This window comes from Thermobia domestica, chromosome 9 (assembly GCF_964235325.1).
Source record: "Thermobia domestica chromosome 9, izTheDome1.hap1.1, whole genome shotgun sequence".
Lineage (NCBI taxonomy): Eukaryota > Metazoa > Arthropoda > Insecta > Zygentoma > Lepismatidae > Thermobia > Thermobia domestica.
Window position 1 is genome coordinate 236,536,798 of NC_137462.1, and position 25,122 is coordinate 236,561,919.

The following is a 25,122-nucleotide window of genomic DNA, read 5'->3' on the forward strand; positions in this document are numbered from 1 at the left end:
GTGGTTAACAACTTTTCTGCTTCATCCTTGATATTAAACGTAATTCGATTGCACAGTTCGAAGGCTTAGTGTCAAAGGAACGTATGTACAAAAATTGTTTTTATGAGATACGAACATTTCTAACATCATCAGAGCTTGAATATTTCTTTCTGTGAAATGATTATATGTCAAACTTCCTTGTAAAAAAATGTTGATCAAATAAAAAGCATTTTGGATTGTCAAAAACTAAAATCAAATACGAAAGAATAATTTCTTTTCGTGATTCTGAAAAACTAACTTTATGTAGATACGTTCCTTTGACACTAAACCGTCGAGTTGTTCACTGGAGCGGAACCTACATTTATCCTACAATTTATGTCAGTGTTATACTTGACATTGTTTACAATTTATTTTATTTTCATCTGTAAGTAGTTATCGTAATAAAATTATCTATCTTTTTAGTAGAATATCACCAAATAACTCTAGCTAGTAGATTAAATTGGTCTAGATTATGGTTTCGATTGTGTTTGTTAAATAGATGACTATATCTAGAGAAAGTAATAAAAAAAGCGATAGACAAATTTTTATGCACAAGATATTAACTTTAAAAGAATAGTATAATAGAATTCTTATTTTTATTCTTAAAGATATTAATTATAGCATATGCGTACATTTTATGGGCGTGTAAGTCGTCAATATACTACAGCACCCTGTTTCCTCACATTTTCACTTTTCCTTAAGCAATAATATTCGTAATAATTGAGTCAAATTCAAGGAATAGATGAGCAAATTTTTCTAAAAATAAATTGAATAATTATTATCAAACTATTCATTTTTACTTTCGAGAGAGGATAGGACAGAAGGAAGTAAATCTGGTAATCGTGAAAAAAATTGAATTCTAGATTTGAAGTGACTTACACGTTTCATGACCCTACATAGGGAGAAAGTAATTTTTGAATGTCTGTCTGTCCGTTCGTCTTAGCGTATGTACACTCGTCTACAGAGCATACCATTCAACGTAACAGCACCAAATTTTAAGTTAAGGTTTTCATAAGATTAGGAAGAGTTTGTTTTGGATTTTCTTTCTACCCTCAAGAGTAAGTGTAATTTACTGAAGGGCGGAAAGGAAAACCTGTGATATTGTCGCAAAAGGCTCTAACAATTTTGTTTACATTTCTTGCATCAAAATGTTATGCATAGTTGGGAGCAATCCTATGTTGTAGTATAATTCATTTCTCTGGGGAAGATCCAGAAAGGATGGTTGACTTCTTAACGGACTATTTTCTCAAAAACAGCTCAAGCGATTTTATGAAATATGAACAAAATTTCATATTCATATTCATTAAAATATTTTATCAATAACCTGATAACATGGCTTAACTCATTTACCCTAAAAAAAAATCCACAAGGAGCACTTTATTCTTAGAAGGTGAGTTTTTCAGGCGATATTTTCAGAAAGGAGTCTGGCGATTTTGTTAATATTTCATACATAAATGTTACTTCTTACTACACGGGACAAGTCATTTCTGACGAAAATAACCCACAAGAGATAGTTTACTTTTCGAAAAGATTTTTCTTCGGACAGTTTTCCGAATTCAGTTCGTATTCAGCGTAACAATTTAAGAAATTGGAGCCAGAAAGTCTACTGCAGTGACTTTTAATTTTTGTTATACTCACTGCAGAAAAAACATATTATTTTATACCAGCAACGAGCCCTGAGGACTCACGAAGACAGATCCAGGAGTAAACGATCCATGTGGCGGCTTGCATTAGAAACTACTCACACCTAATGTCTGTAGTGACTGTTGATTCTCTGAAGTAATTTTCCCATCTTCTTTTGACTGGCGATACTCTTTACTGAAATTCCAAGACATAACGAGACAGTTGTTTCAATTTTAATAATAATAATACAACTTATAGTGGTGTAAAACTGTAATTTTCTATACAGTAGTGCATCAAGACTATGTAGTAATGAATATTGTTCTTGTCGCTGGAGGCGTTGACTGGTACACTCTGTCTCAAAATTGATTTGAACTAACCATGTCGGTCCCGGCGTCCCCCACAGGAGACATAAAATATGACGACATTATTATTTCTTTACAACTTTAAATCAGGCTGGCAACATTGAAAGCTGTTTACAAGGGATGATATATCTATCATCATCCACTGTAAACAGTTTTGAATGTTGCCAGTCTGATTTTAAAGTTGTAAAGAAATAATAATGTCGTCATATTTTATGTCCCTTGTGGGGGACGGAGGGACCAACATGTCTAATTAATATTAAATGGTCCATGATTTTTAGATTCTAAAATTTCGCGACACATACTATTAGGTAGGGATGCGCACGAGATGAGTCGAGACAGGATTTTCCTGACAAAATTCGAGTCGAGACACAGCTCTTCTAATAGCAAAATGTACATTTTTCGAGTCGAGACATCACTTTTACAGCATATTTTCGAGACGAGACAGGCACAAATCTTGCCCCCTTTCCTCATCTCTACTATTAGGACTGCTGACACAGTTGTGTGTCGCGATACACTGGTTGGGAACCACCTTTTCAAACTATACCATCCTCCAACGAATGCAAAGTTCAAATATGTTCAAATACAAATCTCTCAGTTTAAAATACATTCATTTCTAAGTTAATTTTAATTATAACAGGAAAGTTCTGAATGAAATGTGTTTCTAAAGGGATTTAATTTTGTTAATAGTTTCTTTTCAACCTCCCATGTAGAAAATATGTAAATACGAAAACAAATCTTTAAGTTTTACGTCCTACGCTTATGCCGGTTAGGGTAAAGGAGACGGTGATGATGAGAGATGAATGAAATGGTGGAATGAAGAAAGTGAGAGGAAACGGAAGAACCTCAAGAAAACCCACGAACTCGGTGTTTGTTCACCAAAAAGCCCACACGGCGCGAGATGGGATCGAACCAGGGACCCGAAGCGCCGGAGGTGAACGCTCTACCACTGAGCTCCCGCGCCCCCCGATATGTAAATATGAGTACGAAATTGCAGATATTGAAGCAATTGCAAATTCTCTTTCCTTTGTTATTAATGGACAGTAGTGACATCATGCGGTCGAACTCTGCATGAACAGCCCTGTTGGTGCTTCGTAAATGGAAATATGATAACATTTCTGGAGCCGTCGCGTCGAGGTATGAACTACTTACTATATGTGCGTAGTCAAGTTAACATGGGAAGCGCTTATGCAATGCTGTAGTAGGTTTCAGCAATATGTTTTTGATAGTTAAACTATTTCAACGTAGTAAATGCGGTAATATCTAGAAGCAAGCCAGAAAAATGACCAAAAGTTTTGACTATTCAAAAACTGGAAAGATGGAACACGGGCAACAGATGATATCCCCCCCAATTTTTAGATACGTATATGTGTTTCGATCTGTCAAGTGGGAGAACAAAGCGATATATTAATGTAAAGAGGAAAAATCTGACTTATCGTTTCACTGATAATATCGTTGTTTTCGCAAACAACAACACAGTATTACAAAATATTGTTAAGTGTTAGACATAATGTCGTTGAAGATGTGAACCCTCGAATGTCCAATATTTGTGATTTTGAGTTTTTGGCACAAACCTGATGAGAAAACAATAACCCATGTTCTGCCAAACCCTCGTGCATCCGCTCGCAATTGGTACTACATTACAGTCATCTTTATAAAACAATATTACACAAGTAGAAAATACAAATATGTAAATAAATAAATAACCTTAGTAATTATTTTCATAATCACATTTATTGTACTTTAAAATATATATTTAATATTCTTACACAATATATATAAGATGTATAAAATATTACATAACTACACACACGTTGGTAACGATCACCATGTCGAGGATTTGTACATAAGAATTTTAAATTCGCTTAATTCTTGTCAAAAAAGAAAAGTCCTTGTTATACGTTTGACGTATATATTACATGTGAATGTATAAAAATCAAGTTCGTCGGTTTGTTACAGTCACACAGTTAACGATTTGATTGAGATACTCTGTTTTTTTTATAATAATAATTTATTTTGTTAGTAAGGACCTCCGGAAGGTGGTCCATATGTGTTTGATATTTGATTCGTTGCTTCAGGATATTGAGCTTCTCCTTGGTATGAGACATCAGCATTGAATCCGTTCTGCCAATCAGCGGTGTAGCGCACAACCTGCAACCTACCGTCGGGAAGTAATACCTTGTATTCACCTGTCACGATATTTCCGTCACTCACAGCCTGGTGGGAGTAGTCCGTGCCATAATAATCATCTTTCACTGCATAGTTGAAGTCAAATGGCATTCCGGGTTCGTGGTGATGGTGCTGCATTACGAAAAAAAAAAAAAAAGAAAAAAGAAAATGATTTGTTAAGAAACAAAAAAAAGTATATAAATACAATAAATGCCAAAAGAAATAAATGCAGAAAAAGAATGAATAATGTTTAGATTGTTTTTGCTATATGACATGACTTTTACTCACGAGTCCAATTACTTTTTTATGGTTGAGGAAAATAAGAAAAAAAATACAGTCTAACATTTCCTTCAAAAAGAGATTATTTGTTCTTTACCAGTAAATATTCTTATTTTACGCAAAGATAATTAAGAAGTAAGTCGTTTTTAGTAACATGAGATATCGTGATTATACAGGTGACCATAACGGATCCTGATTAGGATACGTTCGAGATTCTAACTAAAAACATGTGGATTGGATGGTAAAAGTAATTGAGTCTAATACCATTGATTTCCAACAAACATGAGTGCAAGGCTATTTTCAAATCACTTGGACAATAAAAATAATAATAATAGTTTAAAATAACAGACAAATTCTGATCAAAGCATATATTAACTAATAAATAATAGCGTTACAGTTTCGGCAAATTAACTTTGCCTTCATCAGACACATTATTGTCTGTTAATGTGTCTGATGAAGGCAAAGTTAATTTGCCGAAACTGTAACGCTATTATTTATTAGTTAATATATGCTTTGATCAGAATTTGTCTGTTATTTTATACAAGAAGTTCCAAAGCTAGAATGAGTGGTATTCAAATAATAGTTTATAATTTGTTTGAAAGATTGTTACTTCTACTGAGTACTAGTGGCTATACCAAGTGAAGAAGTGTTTAGTTGACATTCCTATAAATAAAATTAACCTTTTGCACTTATAAAGTTGTAATATCTTTTATCAGAAGTTTTACAACTTGCATATTTACAAGTGAATACAGTTTGATTAATACAGTAGTTTCGAGGGACGAGGTGTTGAAAATTTTTTACTCATTCGTAATAATGAAGATAGTGAGCGGTAGTGAATCTTGACAAATTCATAATAACTTGCTGTTCATTAAATACTACCAATGCAGGGAGTGTAGAAAATAAATAAATAGACAGTAAAAAACAGTGTTCATAATACACAACCAGTTCATGTAAAAACAAAAATAAATAAACAGTAAGAACATAACTTACAGATTTATTTTGCAATGTCAAGGTTTTGTGGAAACAAGATATAGACTTGTTTTGTACTTGATCTTGGAATACTAACTGGATTAAAACTACCTTCAAGTTGTGCAACAAATGACGTGGGTGTTTCTAACTTCTAGTATGTCTTTGTTGTGGATTAGCAACAACATAGCAAGACAATTCCAAACTGGAATGTTGTCTCTTAGCCACTGGACAAAAAAGTATAAAAATAACGATTCTATGATTACAATGTGTTAAATAGGCAGCAAATACGTTAATTAAATTTTCCTGTATGGCGATTACTTAGCATCACTATTGCAACACTGAGGTATTTTCCTTATTGAAGGGGCCGCGGTGGCTCAGTGGTAGAGCGTTCACCTCTGGGACTTGGGGTCCCGAGTTCGATCTCAGCCCCCGCCAAGTGAACTTTGTGGTGCACAAACACCGTGTGCGTGAGTTTCCTCGGGGTTCTCCCGTTTCCTCCCACTTTCTTCATTCCACCATTTCATCCATTACTCATCTTCACCGTCTCCTTTAGCCTCACCGGCATGACCGTGGTGTATCGATTTACTGATATTTAAGGATCGATTTAATGATGCATATTGTATTGATTTACAGATAAGTAATCATCTTAATTGGGTAGTATAGTGGTTTTCTTTTTTTTTAGATTATTGATTTAGGTTTCAAATGTCTTGAAATGAAATTCAGTTTGATGTAAGTTTATTAGATAACAAATCAGATTATTCACAAAGCATCTTACAAATGTTGCAGACATGTTCAAAGTTAATAATTCAAATAATTAATAATTTAGTGCACTAAAGATGTCTGCTATCTTCAAGACAAGTTAAGATTTACTGTACCGAGATCTGAAGGATCCGGTAATTTAATAGGCCTAGCAGGAGACCTCCATGAGAACAATTTAAATACATTCTCAATGCAAGACAAAATTCAACAAATTAAAAAGGTTAACTTACATGAAAGTACTCGTATGAAATACATTCTCATATCTCGATGAATATAGACGTCAGCCAGTAATCCTTCCCGTCTTCTTTCTTTTCGACAGTAAAATTTTGGGAAGTATTTATATGAATTGTGAAGTACTTTCACTGGCTTATAATACAAAAACAACTAGGACGTCATACATCCTTGTAGTCTATTTTAAAGTTGTTTTTGTATTTGAAAGTTTCTCTATATTCTAACAATAACTATATGTGTAGTTCTTGTACATGCTTAATCAAAAGTTTTTTTTTTTTTGATACTTTAATTTTAATACAATAAAAATTTTAATATTTCACAGATTGTTAAAAGATGTTAACAATAGTCAACACATAGCCCTCTCTTCGTTTTGAAGTTCTCTTATTTGTATAAGTGATGTATCAAATTACGAAGAGAACTACTGTTTAATATTTCACAGATTGTTAAAAGATGTTAACAATAGTCAACACAGTGGGACGTAAAACTCAAAGATTTCATTTCATTTCATTTTTTCCCTTATTGAAATGAACATGTTAATTCCATTACATCTGAAGTACTTAGATATTGGTCTCCGGCAGGGGCGGATCCAGGACGGACTTCTGGGGGGGGCGGTTGGTAGTAATACTGCTACTTAGAGCTACTTTTAAGAGTCCAAACTTTTTATGGATGGGTTTATTTATATACAAAATAAGAAAGTTTCCTCTTCTGGGGGGGCGATCACACCCCCTGGACCCGCCCCTGGTCTCCGGATTACGAACTGAAATCAATTTGAGAACTGCTTCAATAGGTCTAGATATATTTATATGAAAATATATATTTCATCTTTCAGTTTGAAGTCCCACGATAATGTCCTTTAAGTTAAGGTAGATGATGATTAAGACAAGTGAATGATGATGGAAGAATTTATGGAATGAGAATGTGGGAGGAAATAGAAGTAGCCCAAAAAAACACGGATATGATATTGCCTACTACAAACTTACTTGACCGATGATCGAATCAGGGACCCCACTCACCAGAGGTAAGCGCTCAACCACTGCAAATCATCAAAGTACGCTTTCTTAATCTATTCCACTCATCTAAGAAGAAAACATTTATGTTATAGAACATCAATACAGTATTGAACACAGATGAACCTTCTTTTCATCGAATAACTGTATATTGCTAGCTGATATCTCCGAATATGTAATATCCTTTCTATTTCCGTTAGAAAACTTTTTTTTTAATGCTTTGAGATTCTTTTTCTCATCAAGGTTATGTGACATATGTGTATATTTGGATACGAATTTAAAAAAAATGAAATGAAATCTTTAGTTTTACGTCCCACGGACGAATAAAAAAATAGACACATTAAAAGCGGTATGCTAGTCAAGAAACGACCAGGGATTATATGCACAAAAATGTGTACGCTTACCATTTGATTACGCATGGTAAGCCATACAAGAATATTGTGATTGTTTTAGTAAATTAACTTTGCTGTGCCTGTACCATGTTTCTCCTCTTGGACCATAAGTGGGCAACTGGCAGAGTCCCCTCCACTTCAAGTTCAATGTTAACAGAGCAAGCGCGCGAGAGAGGCAGTGTTTCAAGGTCAGTACCAAGAGTACAATGTTAGTCGTATAAGTTCAATGATTAGTTGGATATGGTTTCAATATTGTGTGTGGAAATATTCCTGTGACTTGCTATTACTTTAAATGATCGTGTTTTGAAGTCACACATAATAATTAATGGTATTTTTTTATGTGTGTGTGTGAAATAGTGTCTATTGTCCATACATAAAGATTAATTGAATGTAGGAAAACATTACAATATATTTAAAAAATGATAACCTTGAATGTGAAAGAGGATTTCTTATATGTACAATGTATCTTCTTGAAGCTCTTATTGTTAATGTACCTGAGGAATATATTATTGGTAAGTACCTTCATAACTTTCTCTACTGTTTCTACATTTATTTCAATAGTAAAAGAAATCCAAGTGTTTACATAAGGGCAACATTAATTCTTAGTTTTACGTTCGATTATTAGGTGATTACATGGAGATTAGGAACAGGGACACATGCAGTTATAACCATGCTTAACCGTGATTAAAAGTAAACAATGATCTCTTAAACGAAAAATTAACTAGTGATTTAACGATTACTTGCAATGGATATTAGTAGCGCTAAGTGTACAGAAGAATTTAATTATCTTAGGTAATAAGGGATATGTTTCCCCAGATACCTGAAAATCGGATAAACGCAGATCTGCAACAGTTTGTTTGAAAATTACCAGGATATAGTCGTGAACGCGTGTGATATATGAAACAAAATAAAATATACATAAGCACTTCATATTTTGATATACTGCATAACCAACATACAAATACAATTCGTACGGTGCCCTATATTCAGTGTTAACTAAAGACTATATGCACTAGGTATTCAAAATATTAATAAATTACACAAAAAATATAATAAATACAGTGGTGCCCCCCTCATGTCCATGATGCATCCCCCTCAATTGTCTATCCATAGGTGTTCTTTCATGAAAAAAAACTTTTCGATTAATTTTTACACCCCCTGAAACATATTTATATAGATTTTTAACCCTCAAGTATTTCAATGACGTAGTTTGCGTCATAACCCCCCCCCTTGTGGGCACCCCTGATAAATATTAAAATATCAAAAAATAAAAAACTAAAAAAATAGAATGTGTCGAAAGTATAGCAAAGCCAGGAAGTTTTAATACGAGATTAAACTAAGTGAATTATTAGAGTATTCCACTTGGACTAGGGGCCGCGGGGCTCAGTTCAGCTCTGGTATATGGGATCCTTAGTTCTATCCCCGCTCGCGCTAAGTGAGCTTTAGATGGTCAAACACCATGTGCGTGGATTTTCTCGGAGACCTCCCGTTTCCTCTCACTTTCTTCATTCCACCATTTAATTCATATCTCATCACCGTTCTTTTACCTAGCTGGCACAACCGTGGGACATAAATCTTAAAGATATTATTTCATTTTTTTTTTTCAGTTTGGCCTACGAGAATATAGAACCTCTTATTTGTTATACTGCAATGGCATGTACACAGGACTGTTTTAAACGCAAATAAAAAAAATGGTTTCAAAGCTATCCAGAATTAAGAAAAAACACTTAAAATGTTTGTAGCATAGGAATAAAGCATATTAAAATGTTAATCTTCAATGAAATTAATACAATATAAGAAGTTATTATGTAATGTTCAAACATTTTGCAATTATAGCTGTTATTTTACAGAAAAAAAGATTAATCGTGAAATAATGGAATGGTTGATTAAATGAAAATAAATGTGAGTTTTCAGAAAAGTGTGCGTATAAGCAGTTGTCCATCACATATTCCGAAATTGTTATTAGCTAAGGAATAAATTGATACCTGAGATATTGACCCACTATGTGTAACAGCCTGTCCTCCATTGAACCTTTTCATCCGGCCGTTATTGGAAATGTATTTTTACATAAACTCTCAACTTGGATTGAATTATTTTCCTGGAGAGCTGATGTGTAGTCTACCTTAAAAATATCATTCGCATTGGAAGAGCCAATTTACCACCGAACATTGAGAGACTAATGGTGTGAAGCAGTGGCGGCGATTGGACGTTAAAGTGGGGGCAAGACATGATCTGAATATTTGTATATCAATGTTAATATACAAATTTCCCTGGTTGAAACTATATACATTAAAAGGCCATTTCAGAAAAGTGGGGGGCAACTGCCCCCCTTTCCCCCCTAATCTCCGCCTATAGTGTGAAGGATCAAGTTTCCCTCTAAAATAGTAAGTAAGTAGGTTTTTCTGCGTTTCTTGGTAAGGGCCGCGGGGGTTCAGTAGTAGAGCGTTCATCTCTGGTGCATTGGGTCCCTGGTTCGATCCAAGCTCGTGCCAAGTGGACTTTGTGGTGAACAAACATCGTGTGCATGGATTATCTCAGGGTTCTCTCGTTCCCTCCTACTTTATTCATTCCACCATTTCATTCATTTCTCATCATCACCTTCACCTTTAGCCTATCCGACATAACCGTGGAACATAAAACTGAAGGATTTCATTGTTTTTAGGAAGTAAATATTTTTGTTACAGTTATAGAAGTTTTCCTCTTAGCGTACGCAGGAATTTATTTTGGGGTGCCCAAACTCAATATGAGGGTATTTTATACTAAAATTCCTAAAATTGACTCTAAAATTATGCTAAATTTTCACAAAAGTCGAAATTTCGGGACTCCCCCCTCATGACTTACCCCCTGCGTACATTCCTGCCTGTGGATTTAATGTATAATAAACAAGTTTCTCAATTTTGACAATTCAAGTCTTGTTAAAATGTTATATATTGTCTCGTACGGCCCTGGATACTAGTAAGGTCTTTGTGATTGGTCTACACTCTGTTCCAACTTGCACATACCTGATATAGTCAATAACGTTTCGTGCGATGAATTCTCACGTATGTTTATTATTGTCTCCATATAACACGGAAAAGGATGAAACGCTAGGAACCTGTTGCGAAAATTTCCTGGCGGTTGTAAACAGCAATATATATAGTCAAGTCTGCATTTTTCTATTACAAAGTAAGCTATACTCGGTTTCATCTCTTACATAAACGCTCTTCTCGTAAGGCTTTACTTCATAATACTTAAATTGTCAGAAGAAGTGCAGTAAGTTGTAATTATACGTATTTTATGTCATTATATTCGTACTACACATATTTGAGTCCTGTGACAAGCTACTTCGCGTCAATATCAACGAAGCGTTTCGTAAAGCACATCATGACCATGAAGCATTCATGAGAAAAATGGATATCCATTAAAAAACACACCTTCCGCTTTTGTTTTTAGTGCATATTTCACTATGTAATAGTTGAGTTTGGTATGATTCATTAGTACACTAAGTACAAACCAAACCCATTCACATTTCAATTCGCTATTTCTTATTTCTATCCAGAACAACGGTGGCACATAAGTCAAAAGTAAATTCTCTATTTTTGAGCAACAAACTATATCAATCATATTGTATGTAAGTCTAAAAGTTACTTAAAAAGTGATTCGATAATTTAATGAATAAAAATTATTGGAGGAATTCTTATATACGAAGATGTATGATACTAGGTACCTATCAATCATATTGTATGTAAGTCTAAAAGTTACTTAAAAAGCGATAATTTAATGAATAAAAATTATTGGAGGAATTCTTATATACGAAGATGTATGATACAAGGTACCTAGGTATATTCTCGTATATGTTGTCATTTTCTTCTTGATAAATTTTATTCTACTTGTTAAACCCACTTGACTCGCACAATCAAGATTAGTCAATGCAATAATGTGTTCCCTATTTAGTGCTCTGTCATAATCTTACAACTACTGTAATTTAAGTTTACGAAACCAACTCGACATTTAATTTTTAAAACCACTATACTGCAACACAAAAGAAAATCATGTTTTGAACATGTTTTGAAAGTATCGAATGATTTGTCAGAATTACCAAAGCATGAACATGCTTTTCAATGTTATTTAAAAAAAAAATCATTCTTTTTTCAAAAGTGATTTGTCATTGTTGTCATAAAGATCAAAAGTATGTCAAAAATTACAAGCTTACATATAGGCTTTTACTTTGTCTCTTTGTACTTGTATCATACTTCTACGATTGCAACCAAATTCTGCATGTTATAATTCGTACTTTATTCTTTGCATAATACGTTCTTCTAATATTAATAATAAAGGGCCACGATAGCTCAGTGGTAGAGCGTTCCCCTCTGGTGCGTAGGATACATAGTTCGCGTCAGGTGGGCTTTATTGTGGATAAACACCATGAGCTTAAGTTCGCTCGGAATTTACCCGTTTCCCACCACTTCCCTCATTCCATCATTTCATTCATTTTCATCAACATCGTCTCCTTTAGCCTATCCAGCATAACTGTGGAACGTAAAACTAAAAGATTTCATAATGAATTTGCAGATACAACTGCAAAAAACAAATCTGCAACGCCACTATTAACAAAAGTATTGTGCAGCATCACCGCCTATCATTTGACTGAGCATAGCGAGTTATGAACTTGTTTTACTCGGCAATTAACTTCACAATAAACTTTGATTACTATTCAGCTCAACACCTAGCTACAAAGATTGATGTAGTTCGTCACCACGACGGAATACAATTAAGACCTCAGATGACGTATTAAATCAATTTTCCCTGGACTATGAGTCATCCACTCGTATTTTGAATCATACAAATAATAAATAAATAAATAAATAAATAAATAAATATTGACATTATTACATCATGCAATGTTTTTTCATGTTTTAGAATATGTCCAAATACATTCACAATTGAGCAAGTGTTCAGAAAAATATGCTCACCAAAATGATTTCTACTCCCCGCCGCCAAAACATTAATTATTTATTTTTGGACACTCGATATGAATGGACAATGTGTCTCTGGTTGAACTTAAATCCATGTTAGATTCAGTTTGTAACGGGCAATATCGAATCAGGAACATTAAACTAAAGTTTTTTAGTTTTCATTTTAGCCTGTATGAGTTCATTAAAGCAGCTATAGCATCAGGATGTCGGGGCACAAACAATGCCTAATTTTATTTATAATTAAACAGACTTTAAAACATGTGCGTTTTATCTATTTATCAGTACAACACACCTGCAATAACACAGAGAAATTTATCGAAATTTCCCTTTTGTATACCTATTACGTATGTCAACAAGTAACAAGTGGACATGAATTTAAGCCTGATATTCAAATGATATTACTGTCATCTTGCTCCCTGCAAGATGCTGAGTAAGAATTGAGAATGTAAGCACATGGTAAAGAAGCAAAACAAAGAAAAACAAATTTGAAATTTGCTCGTGCATGAAATAAACTGTCTTCATACGAAATATGCTCATTTAAGATACGTTAAACCTGGGTTTTAGGAATCAAGACACCAAATAGCTGATTTAATTACAATGTAGTATCCAATCCATCGGTATGTAAGAGTTGATTAACTGCTGTATACAGTTTTATCGCTCCTATAGAATCCTACATATTCTTCGATGATTTTCTAGATTTATTATCAACTGTGTTTTTAAGTTTCACCATGTATTTGAGCGCAGTAGTATGATATTTTTTGTAATAGAGAAAACAAAGGGAAGGGTGAGTCGGAAATATGTTACGTGCAGAAAGAGAAAGCAACTGATAAATATCTTGTGTGTCTGGCTAACAAAACAGTTGCCTGAGAGTGCATAAATATTTATGTCACTTCACAAGTCTCGGTCAGAGAAAATAAGTTGTGTATCAGTTCCCAGAAAATATAATATATAAAGTTATGTAGATTCTATATGCTCTCCGTAATTAATCTTAATTTAATTTGTCATTTTATCATAGCACAATGGGCATGAGAAATAATAACAAAAAAAAAAAAAAAAAAAGGAAGATAGTCATCGTCAAACACAAGGCCTTCCGTACCATAATTATGTATGGTACTAATCTTTTTGGGTTGAATGCCTATGAAGGTTATATTGTGTAAGATTTTCCGGAATTATTTTCTGAAATTTTATTTCCTAAGGGATAATAGCTTACTTTATATTCAACTTAGTAATTTACTGTACAACTTGCTTTTAGATAGCATGTAGCAAAGTACCGCATTAATTTGATAAATGGTTTTACAGTTTTGTTAAATAGAGAAAACATCAGTTTGTGTTTATGATCGATAGTTTGGTTTAGAAATATGAGGCTGTAAGTTAAACCAAGCCTCGGATCAACATTTATCTAATGTAAAATCCAACTGTAACAGTAACTGCATTTGAAATATTTATTTTATAGGTAACTGGATTTAAAATATTTATACGTAATATGCATGTGGATTTTAAAATCGATATGAGCTGAAGCAATAATATTAATATTCCTTGTCTCTGATAAGAAGTTCAAAAAGATAGATAAGAAACAATAGTTTATGATTTTTATTATGACTGTACTAACTTTGAAAGCAGCTTCTATGGAATCTATTGTTGATGGAATATCAATTGTGTTAATGTAATGAAAAGTATTGTACTATTATAAGTGTATAATGAATATTAATAATAATACTTAAAATGTTTTAATGTAAAATATAATTTAGAAAAAAAAACTGTTCAAAAAGTTAGAAAGAATTTGATTAAAAATGAAGCAATCATATGTTGTTTTGTCTGTATCCATACTGCAGAATCGGATTAACAATTCAAGTAATTATCACGCACAGTTTTAACATCTATTCGCCAAGATATCCGTATGTATGTTGCAATGGTATAATCCTGTACTTCACTGTGGGGGGTTTCTCATCAGTGCACCGAACCTCCAACCTTATATACAGGAACATGTACCAGTGTGTGAGTAGGTGCATTTCAACTTTCTTTATTAATAATAAGCAAATTTATATATAGATACTTGCTTCATTATTATTATGATTATTATTAGGCCTATTATTATTTTAAAGAATTTCTCTTGTTTTGCTTTCTTCTTGAATTCTCTGATATTTAGAGAAAATCCAGAAGATGTAGGTACATCTAAGCTGTTTTGTTATTGTAACAATATTTACAATAAACTTGTCAAAATATTTATACATTTTCGTGACACATCAGTACTTTCTGAATAAACATTTTTAATGTAAGGTATTGTGTACGGTACTCCATGCTGTTCCAACTGAGATTTTCATGAACAAGGTGACTTGCGAAAATGTTCCTAATATCCACTATTGACTTACAATATTATACGATGTGCGTACATGTAAGTATACAGCGACGAAACGGAAAATCATTACATTCTCTCCAACAGCAAAGTCTAACGTTTTGCAAATATTTACAGATCCAACAAACTGCCAACACGTGTTTTTTTTTTAAACTTAAACAGTTGCAAAACAATATACAATACAGCTTGTACTTCCTTTTCCGGTACTGTGAGAATGCTAAATCGCGAGACATGAACTTGTAAGTCAATAATACAGCCGACGTTTTAAGCACAATACTAAAAATAAAGGTAACAGTAACAAATACAAGTGCTAGAGTGGATTTCGCAATATTGTGTTCCCTTCGCAATCAAACTTTTTGTGTTAGGCCCAGTATGCTGTTTGCTTGTTGTTCCAGAGCTTTCTCTCAAGTTATTAGATCATTAGCTAATTATATCAAATATCAAGTCAGATAGTTATCAGATTATCATGTAAATCAGTACTTGAAATAAATATCCGCTTTCATTGTTTGTCTAGTGATTATTGCAGGAAATTCTGGGTTCGACTCCCGATGGGATACAATTGACAAAATTCAATTTTAAACTACATATGTCGTCCTATATAGCTTCACTGCTGACAAAGAATGTAATTTTCCTATGAAGAAGAGGAGACAATACTGATGAAAAATGAATGAAATGGTGGAATGAAGAAAGTGAGAAGAAACGGGAGAACCCCAAGGAAACCCATCACACTGTGCTTGTCCAGCACAACGCTCACTTGGCACGAGTTGGGATCGAACCAAGAACCCATACACTAAAAGTGAGAGTTACAGTAAATAATTCCACGAATCCCTCGTGAGGTAAGATACTTGCTACAACATTTGAATCGGCTTAAACGTACACATAATCGATTACTACTTGTTATTATATACACGGTGCACCATTTCTCTCGATACGTCCTTGTAACTTTTAAACTAATGCAGAAAAAAATATTGAAATTTTGTACCACGCAAATATCGGCAGAAAGACTTTGTTTCACATACCGGTACTCTGCAACACTAGCAGGTTAGCGGTGTTGCCTACTTAACATAAAGTTAATATTTTTGAAATGGTATATGTCAGGTGATTACATATTTCAAATCTATATGTTAAACGGAAACTTACAAGGAGAAAAATGCATAATCCAGTCGGCATGTAAATGCTGTTTTTACTAGATTACGCGCGTCACCACATTAAGTAATGTTGTTTCATCAGTAGTACGATCTACACCACCGTCCAGCGAAAAATTTGTATTGTGGGACCACCATTTCAAATCTAGAATTAACGCCATACCCATTCCGACGGTGGTAACTTAGGTATATAACGTTGTTACTACCTTCCTACGAGTGTCCCCTCTTGGTTCTTTCTAAATCTGTGACTCCCTACCTTACGAGAGTAATAGTTTTTAACACGAAATCAATCATGTGAATAAAATTATCCAATCACAGCGAGTCTAGTTCGACGCCGAACTCCAGACTTGGCATGGTGTTCCCACCTGCTGTACTTTTATACATGAAATTACATTACTTAAGGAGCGCACCCGCGTAAATACGATGTATCCACACGGACATCCTAGTCCTTTTTTTCTCAGTGTACAATATCGCATTTGTTATTCAGTGTTGCGTAACCGTTGTTGACGTTACAATATCACAAACATCCAAATTTTGGTGATCACTACAGCAGTAATAGCGCAAGTGAGACGGACAGAGCAATGCACGTGTAAAGTACTTTCGTGTCTAATGTTATGATCAAGAATTTATGGATTTCGAATGAATATGAACAAAATTACAGAAGATTGAAAGTTTGATTTTTTTTTCAAAAACATTGATTTCGCCTAACTAGTTAGATAAGTACCTAATCCAATCACAGAGATGTGTTCCAATAGATGGTAAGATCATAATGCCATTCACAGGAATTTGACGTTTTAAACCCTCTAGAGATATGAAAGGTAATGTTAAAGATTGCAACACTGCTCAGAATTATGTAATTCGGAGAACTTATTGTAATTACATCTGCGAAAACTGTTGTTGGGATGTTATAGAAGTAAACAATGGTTTTACAAAGTTCCCACAAATACGTCATTTTAAGAAATATAGCAATTTTTCATTTTTAAAAATATTTCAGGAACTGTTTGATTTATCAAATTGTTGTAAACAACGGTATAATATTTATGTATAGTCAATACTTTCTATGTAGTTAGGTGTGATACTTATCTGGGCAGTTTTTAAAAATAAAGTCCTATAAAGAAAGTCATAATGACAATTCTTTGTAAATTTGCTTGTATTTGTTCGAAATACGTCAAATGATGACCGTAGTACTCGATACTAAGGTACGATATAATTGCTCCGTCTATCTCACTTGCATTATTACTGCTGTACAACCATGCAAAATTTGGTTCTTTTTCGATGTTTGTGATATTGTAGCGTCCTTAGTTTGCAACACTGCATAACAAGTGTGCTATTGTAAGTTTTTATTTGGTATATATATTTGAAATATGGCATAGTGCTATTTAAAAAATGGAACTTTTTGTTGAATTGGCAACAATGTTAATCTGGTTGTGTTGCAGTGTATGTCAAACAATGTCCCGCTATCGATATTTTGCACAGTACGAGGTTTTAGTGCTTTTTTATGTATTCCTTAAAAAGTTACAAAGGTGTATCATATAAATGGTCCACCCTGTATAAATATTCAATTTGTCGAATCAAAGAGCAAAGGGAAATAAATACATTTACCTATCTACCACTGCGCATTTCAAAAAAGTAACAAATCGAAGAGAAAGAAATAATTTGAAAGTAAATATGCAAGAAAAACTGTATGCATGTGTGTGACTATTTGACATTTATCCATTATCCATTTAAACATCCACGTTCGTTGTTCTTTCCTTAAGTATTTAGAATATGGCTAATTAACTGTTTTTATGATACTGTTATTCATACACGGATCCCTAGTCTAACTACATAGGAAACAACACCTTGACCATAGGATGAACATGGTACCCTAAAATGGCGATATGAGGACGAGCAATAGTATGACCGGTACGACACCCGCAGACACCTCAAGCACAAGACTCGTTGAAAACTAGCATATTGCAATCCACAGTATCTCAGAGCCATTGCCATGTTTCACAGTTGGACGGAGACAGGAGATCATAGCTTCTTTGGGCGTACGCCACACGCAAACACAGCCAGCGGTTTGAAATATGAACGATGCGATGACTCACTCAACTGCATAACAGGTTTTTATTCATCAGTGGTCAATATTGCATGTTCGCGCCACCATTAGCATTGTGGTAAAGCGTTATATTCCCCTATCAGCGGTTTCGCAAATGCAACCCAATCCCATATGCCCATGTAATGTAACTCGTAGCGTAATGTGATTTCCGACACATGCTTGAGACTCAAAGGTTTTTGAGTGAGAATCCTCTTTAATACTCGGCGAGATCTGTCACTGAGGATTTTTTTTCACTCAATGCTCCTCTTCGCCGGTATAGCTTTGCTATGAATCTTGTAGGCTGCCTTCACACTGGACCACATTCGTCACGCTCAAATCACATAACCGAGCGCCAATAATTTGCCCTCTTTGGAAGTCAGAGGAGGCCACCATTTTACGCTATCTGCTCAGTTCACTGCACACTGGAGTTCTATTGATCCCCACCTAGTGCAGAGTTTGCCCTAAAACATCACCACCAATAGCCCGGCGCTGCTGTCGCCATTGATCGTTCCTAATCGACACATCTGACGTGTTTTCAAGCTACAAGTGTTTCCATTAACTTGATAAATATCTGTACATCTTAATGAAACAATGACTTTTGTAATGTATGAGATGTTGATATATATAGATAAAAGTATTGGTTTATTATTTTACTTGTCATCTTTGTTGTGTTGAAATACTTCTATTTAGGAATATTATTACGCAAACTGGGGAAATCAAGCGGACCTATTTTCTACTATGGCAACTCTTACTGTATTTTTCTTTAGTTCAGGCGAATGCTGGAATATTGCCCTATATATGCTTTCTGGCTTATTTCCCTTCTAAAAATTTCGTCGCTTTCTTTTTTCCTTCGTTTTCTTGTCTTGATAACAATACCAGGCAATAGTGAGTTCATACCAACTTGCATAAAATTTCCTTAAACTTTTTCTTTCCTTTTTCTTTCCTTTTTTCACAAAAATATCACTTATGAAATATTTGACATGAACACCCAAGAAAAGAAATGAAGTTATTTTTTGTGTAGGTGATTCATTATGAATTCCCTGAATAGGCGTCGTATTATCTTGAATAACTAGTTTGTTTCTGAGACGTCATCTTCCATTGTGCACAAACTTGTATTCTTCCTAGTTATGAACAGATATACTGTATTGTTATATAATGTTTGGCTGCTACCTTTTGTTTACTGTGTGTGTATTGTGTATTCACATTAGAAAGTATGATTTTAGTTCGTTAGCCCGCATTAAAAGGTTCTAAGGGATGAAAATTATTGGCAAAAGGATGATGTGGCTCTAAAAAAAATGGTGGAGATGCAAGTAATATGCAGCTTAAACACTGATTATGATGATCACGGTAGTAACAGTAAAGTAATCGAGACGTTACAGGTTATGAGGTTTGCCTGCAAACGATATGGATATGACGGATAGTGAAAATTATATTAGTAAGGACTAGGAAGAAAGAACAATGGAAAAAATTAAACTTGTTGCACCAGGAAAACAAGGTGTAAGAATATTGTAAACAAAAAAGAAAAAAATAACGTATGTCAGGTTCAAAGCATGCCAAAGTTATCACTTAAAAAACATATGTTTCTTTTGTTTTTAATCGATATCAATAGGATTGAGGAAATTGTAAATTTTAAGAGCAAGTACTAGGTCAAATTACGAAAAAGTTTCGAGGGGGAATGGGATTCTAAAGCATCAAGAACGGAAATTATAGCTCTGTTTGGGATCTTCTATTTGATTGAAACTAGAAAGAAAGAAATGTAGATGAAGGAAAAATGTTTCTGAATAATACCTAGGTATAAAAATAAATTTAAAAAGATGCAGAATATTGCTTCAAAATAGGCTATCTACATTGAGAAAAAGTAAACTTGCAAGTTATCGTGTTACAAACAAGACACCAGTAACGAAAGGTTATAACTGAAAGTAAAGAAATCAATGATTTGAGAAAAGCAATCATAAAATGCGTCAAAGCATATGTATCCAACCAAATGTGCAATCTTTTATGAAGAATTGGGACATGTCCTTTTACTTCTAAAATGCATCTTAACTGACTCCTTTCTTTCAATAAAAATTGTATGTTCGATTCTAAACAAATTATTTTTCCACCATTACATATTTATTTTATTGTGTTTTGGTGTAATATTTCTCTCTTGTTAAACTTTATGTTACTTCTAATTAACTGTCATTTTTGATTAAATTATTATAGACCGTACTACAAATAAAGCTTTTCTTTGCTAACGCAATTAGATTACAATGCATTACTAGAGCTTCCTCATGACTAAGCTGTTAACGTACACACCTTTGGCGTGGAGAACCAGGGTTCGGTTCCCGGTAGAAACTCTCATGTGGTTCAAATTCAACGTTACACTGTAGGTCCACGTCTCATATAGCCTCGTTGCTGAAAGGGACGCTAAACCAAAAATCACTGTGGATTATTAGTAATTTTTTCGTGTAATTTTCGAACATGTTTCAGAATAATTACATAAGAAAAAGTACTTTACTTCGTAGTTCAACATTATATTTACAGGTCTGATGGTGAGGCTGCAATTGATCTAGAAAGCACAGTTACAACATTTATCCTAAATTACCATCTAGGATCGTGAATTAAGGTTCTCTGTTTTAGTTTGTTACATTCTTACCACTGAGTGAATTATTCTGTATCACTTCGAGACCACGTGGCTAACGCTCTTGCTTTCTGTTTATGTGTTCCCGTCTTCGATTACGGTGACGATTCATGCCTGGGAAATAAACCCAAGTATTGGTTCGAATTATACTGTCTCATATGATCTTAGTGCTGAAAAACGATGTTCAACTATATCAACTGATTTAATAAAATTCACTAAGTATTCAGTTTCGTTTTATTTTTCCTGCATTATTCATTATATTTATGGAATAGACGCATGGAATGTTAAAATATGACTTTATTTATTCTGCATGAATAACAACTTTACCATGCTTCAGGATAAATACCTGTTTACTTTCAGAATACGACGAAAGTGTGCCTATGATAAATTTAATACTTCTGTACTTACATCTTGTCCTTGCTGGAATCCACCAGGAGCAGATGGTGAGCCAGTATATGATGGTTGTTGAGGAGGCCTTGTTGGCGGAGCAGGGCCGTACGTTGGAGATGGTCTTCCAGGGGTTGTACCAAAACCAGGGCCAAGACTATTACCGAAGCCAGGAGAGGATGGAGGTCTATAGGATGGAGTTGAGGGTCTAGTAGGAGGTCTGGAGGGAGATGGTCTAGGTGTTGGGGTGTAGGATGGTCTTGGTGCTGGTGGTCTTGATGCAGGTGGTCCATATGCTGGTGGGGGTGGTCGAGGGGTACTGTATGATGGAGGTGGCGGACTGTATGATGGTGGTGGACTGTATGAAGGTGGAGGAGGACTGTATGACTGTGATGGTGGTCTAGATGGTGATGGTGTTGGAAACGGAACATTTGGTCTCTGGTAATTATATCCTTGTTGTGGAGGTAGATATGAATTCTGTGGTCCTGGTGGGGGAGGTTCTGCCTTTGCTATACTAACAAATGCCACCAGAAGTATGCCCTGTAATAAACGAAAATTTACATTAAATTCAAGTACAATTGTATCCATAATAGTAGATTCTAGGAAATACAGTATTTTATACTGAATATTGGTATGAAATTTAAGTGTGATATGCTATATATACACAATTAAGTTGTGAATTAATATCATAATATGTGTCTATTGATGTTTATTACCTAATTGTGAATATCTATAACTAGTTATCCATCGTAGTTGAACATGTTATTCCGTTGCCTTTATTATTCCGTTAAATTTTAATATATATTAACATTGCAATTTCTTTGCATTACTGGTTTTCTTTAAATTTTTATTTTTGAATATAAAAATAACTCTTCTGGAACGATAACTTTAGTAAGTTAATTTATGAACAATTACATTGAGTATTATAGTTACAAGAAAATAAAAATCGTTAATAAATTACTAATAAAATAAATCATTAATAATTAATAAAATAAAATCAGTAATAAATAATTAATAATATATTTACAACAATCAAGCTGTCAAAAGGATTAAAAGCTTCAAATATTAAAAGATAAGATTCAACGTTTTAAATACAATTAAGAAGTGTTGTATGACGTGAATATAGGTATGTGTAAAAATTTGATTCATGAAAATTTTTAATAACTAGCATGAAATTTAAAGTATTAACAATCTCGGCTATTTCCATTTTAGGTATCAGGGACGTACGCAGGGGGAGGATCCTGGATGTCTGGACTCCCCTTCTCCCCCCCGAAATTTCGACTTTTGTGTAAATTTAGCCTAATTTTAGGAGCAGTTTTTGAGATTTTAATATAAAATGCCCTCCTATTGAGTTTGGACACCCGGAAATAAATTCCTGCGTACGCTATTGTTAGGTGTCAATATGATGAAAAGCCAACCAAATACATATTTAATTTATTTTTAAAGTTAATTTCGAATCGAAATATGGTGAAGTTCGCATTTACTGAAAAAGAATTATCTGAAATTTAATTTTGGCTTTGCTTAACAATAAGAAATTATTAATTCAACAATAACTTGTTTAACATAGTATTTACATTGAGCTATCAAGAAGTTCATTGGAAGCGACTTTTTCATACAATTATGTTTCAAGTTTGAGATGTGCCTATTCATATTATGTTCTCGTATATTTATTGACTAGGTGTAGTCTACACACAAACTAATAGTATTTCTGTTATTAATAGTTAATATTGATGTTTCCGAAAGCAATAACTTTGTTTTAAATTTCATAATGGAAAAATAGCATCTTGAATATTCAATCAACCTTCAGTTTCTTCGAAATTTATTCCATTTCTTGTTCTTCAGATCAGTAATAAAAATTATTTTGTGTATCAATTTATTATTAAGATATTATGAAATACTGTTAAAACAGAAAAATACTTTACTTTAAATTCAAAATAATCAAAATTTATTAAAAATTACTAGAAATTAAAAGTTCCAATCAATTAAAAGGACTCTGATTGGCCATATGGTTTTCCTAGCCATCGTGAATGAAATTCATCTATAAGTCTCACTTAAATATTCTTCTTTTACGATGTACTGTTAAGTGTAAACTACGGTATATTATTGTCTGAAACAACTATCAAGCAATACGAGGAACATTTTCTTACTGTATACTATTAATAGTGTCTTATGGTATATGACCTATAAAACCACATGACAAATTTTAGTGTCCAGAAAAGAGTTACGTTTTCAAATATGTTTACTCCACACTTAATTTCAATGCTAATATATTAATTTAAAGTGATACATGAAAGTTACTGTTTGATACGCCTAGTACATAATTTAGTTTATTAGTATAATTCGTTTGTTCAAACTATAATCTATGCTGTGTCAGGTTGAAGTTTATTCGTTAGCAACTCATGTTATAATTGAAAATAATAAAACACATAAACTCATGCTATTTATAGGATCACTAGGGAAAACTGATGTTTGCAAAAGTAATAATGTTATTTTAAATTTCATAATGAAAAATTAAAATCTAGAAATTGCATTCAGTCGAACTTGGGTTTCTTTAAATTTCATTCAAATTCATATTATTTGAATCAGTAATGAAAATCACTTTATGTGCTATTTTATTATTAATATTCTATGAAATATTAACAGTTTTTGTTTATATTAAAAATAATTAAAATATATTTAAAACTACTAGAAATTTAAAACTGTCAATTAATAAATTATAACTTTATAAACGCTCTGACAGTTTATATGAATTATAGTTGAGTAATGTGTGGTCAGCACATCAGATTTCATTTCCACTAATTTTAATATTCTAGTCCAGAGTAGGATAACTTCTAATCTAACAATAGCTGCCCAGTTTCCTTATGATATTGATTCAATACCGATATTTCTGTGCCCCTACGAAGAACCGAACCTATGCCCTTCGAATAAATTCTACGGGAAATCACTCAAGTAATAATGGTTCATTGAATCCATTGTTATTTCTTTCACTTCATCATAAATAAACACTGCTCATAATGTTCAAATATAATGATTAAAAACACCTCAAGTTTATTCAAAACAATTCAATTGAACACATAACTTGCTTCCAGAATTACACTTTTAAAAGAAATCACAATATCCAAAGTGGAGTCCTGGTTTCGAATCTCGCGAAGCACGTGTGGAATGATCAAGGAAACGAAGTTCTTATGCACGGATTGTTTCGTAAACAGAAGCAGATTAGCAACACGTGTAGGAATAACACAAATAATAAACCAATAAACAGAAAAAAACAGCACCTTTAGTAACAACGCCATATTAACCACACTCTGCTCTTGATTTTAAAAAAAGATGTGGATGAGGGTGAAGACAGAACACAACTATGTTATGCAGTTGCTATCTCTTGGCTTTATATAGGTATGTGCTGTATTGAAAATTAAAAGTTCGGCCAAGAAGAGCATGGGTGATGGCTCAAAAGAAAAGAAAGAAAAAAGGGGCGGGTAGATACCTTGAAGGAGGGAGGCTGCAGAAGGGAGGGGGAGAAATCAGTTTGCCTCTAGGGAAGTGAGAGTGAGTGGGTAACGAGAAAAAAAGGAATTGGGAATTTCAGTTGTGATGTAACTCTTTGGCTCTGACACACATCTCTCGTTCCGTAAAATGGAAGAAGCGGGGAAGGACCATTCTTCCCTTCCCTTTGTCCCCCCCCCCTTTGATCATCATCATAATGTTTTCTGCTCTCCTACTTGCCGTAGAAGTATTGACCCTGGACTCTCACTGGTTCATCCCAAGGCTGCCCTGGC

General features: G+C 33.7%; 1 protein-coding gene across 1 annotated transcript; it reads right to left on the reverse strand.

The window, feature by feature from the left end:
- Positions 1 to 3,715: 3,715 nt before the first annotated feature.
- On the reverse strand, positions 3,716 to 24,777 carry LOC145660626 (uncharacterized). Its single transcript, XM_081725908.1, has 3 exons — positions 24,622 to 24,777; positions 21,368 to 21,886; positions 3,716 to 4,301 (listed from the first exon to the last, which is right to left on the reverse strand). The coding sequence occupies exons 1-3, from the start codon at positions 24,637 to 24,639 to the stop codon at positions 4,020 to 4,022; spliced, it is 819 nt and encodes a 272-aa protein (XP_081582034.1). The 5' UTR covers positions 24,640 to 24,777; the 3' UTR covers positions 3,716 to 4,019.
- Between the last annotated feature and the right edge of the window lie 345 nt (positions 24,778 to 25,122).

Excerpts from the sequence above, each read along its gene's own strand:
- LOC145660626 (XM_081725908.1), bottom strand. Across the intron at positions 4,302-21,367 it reads GATTCCAGCAAGGACAAGAT|CACCATCACCACGAACCCGG; the intron begins GTAAGTACAGAA and ends TTCGTAATGCAG.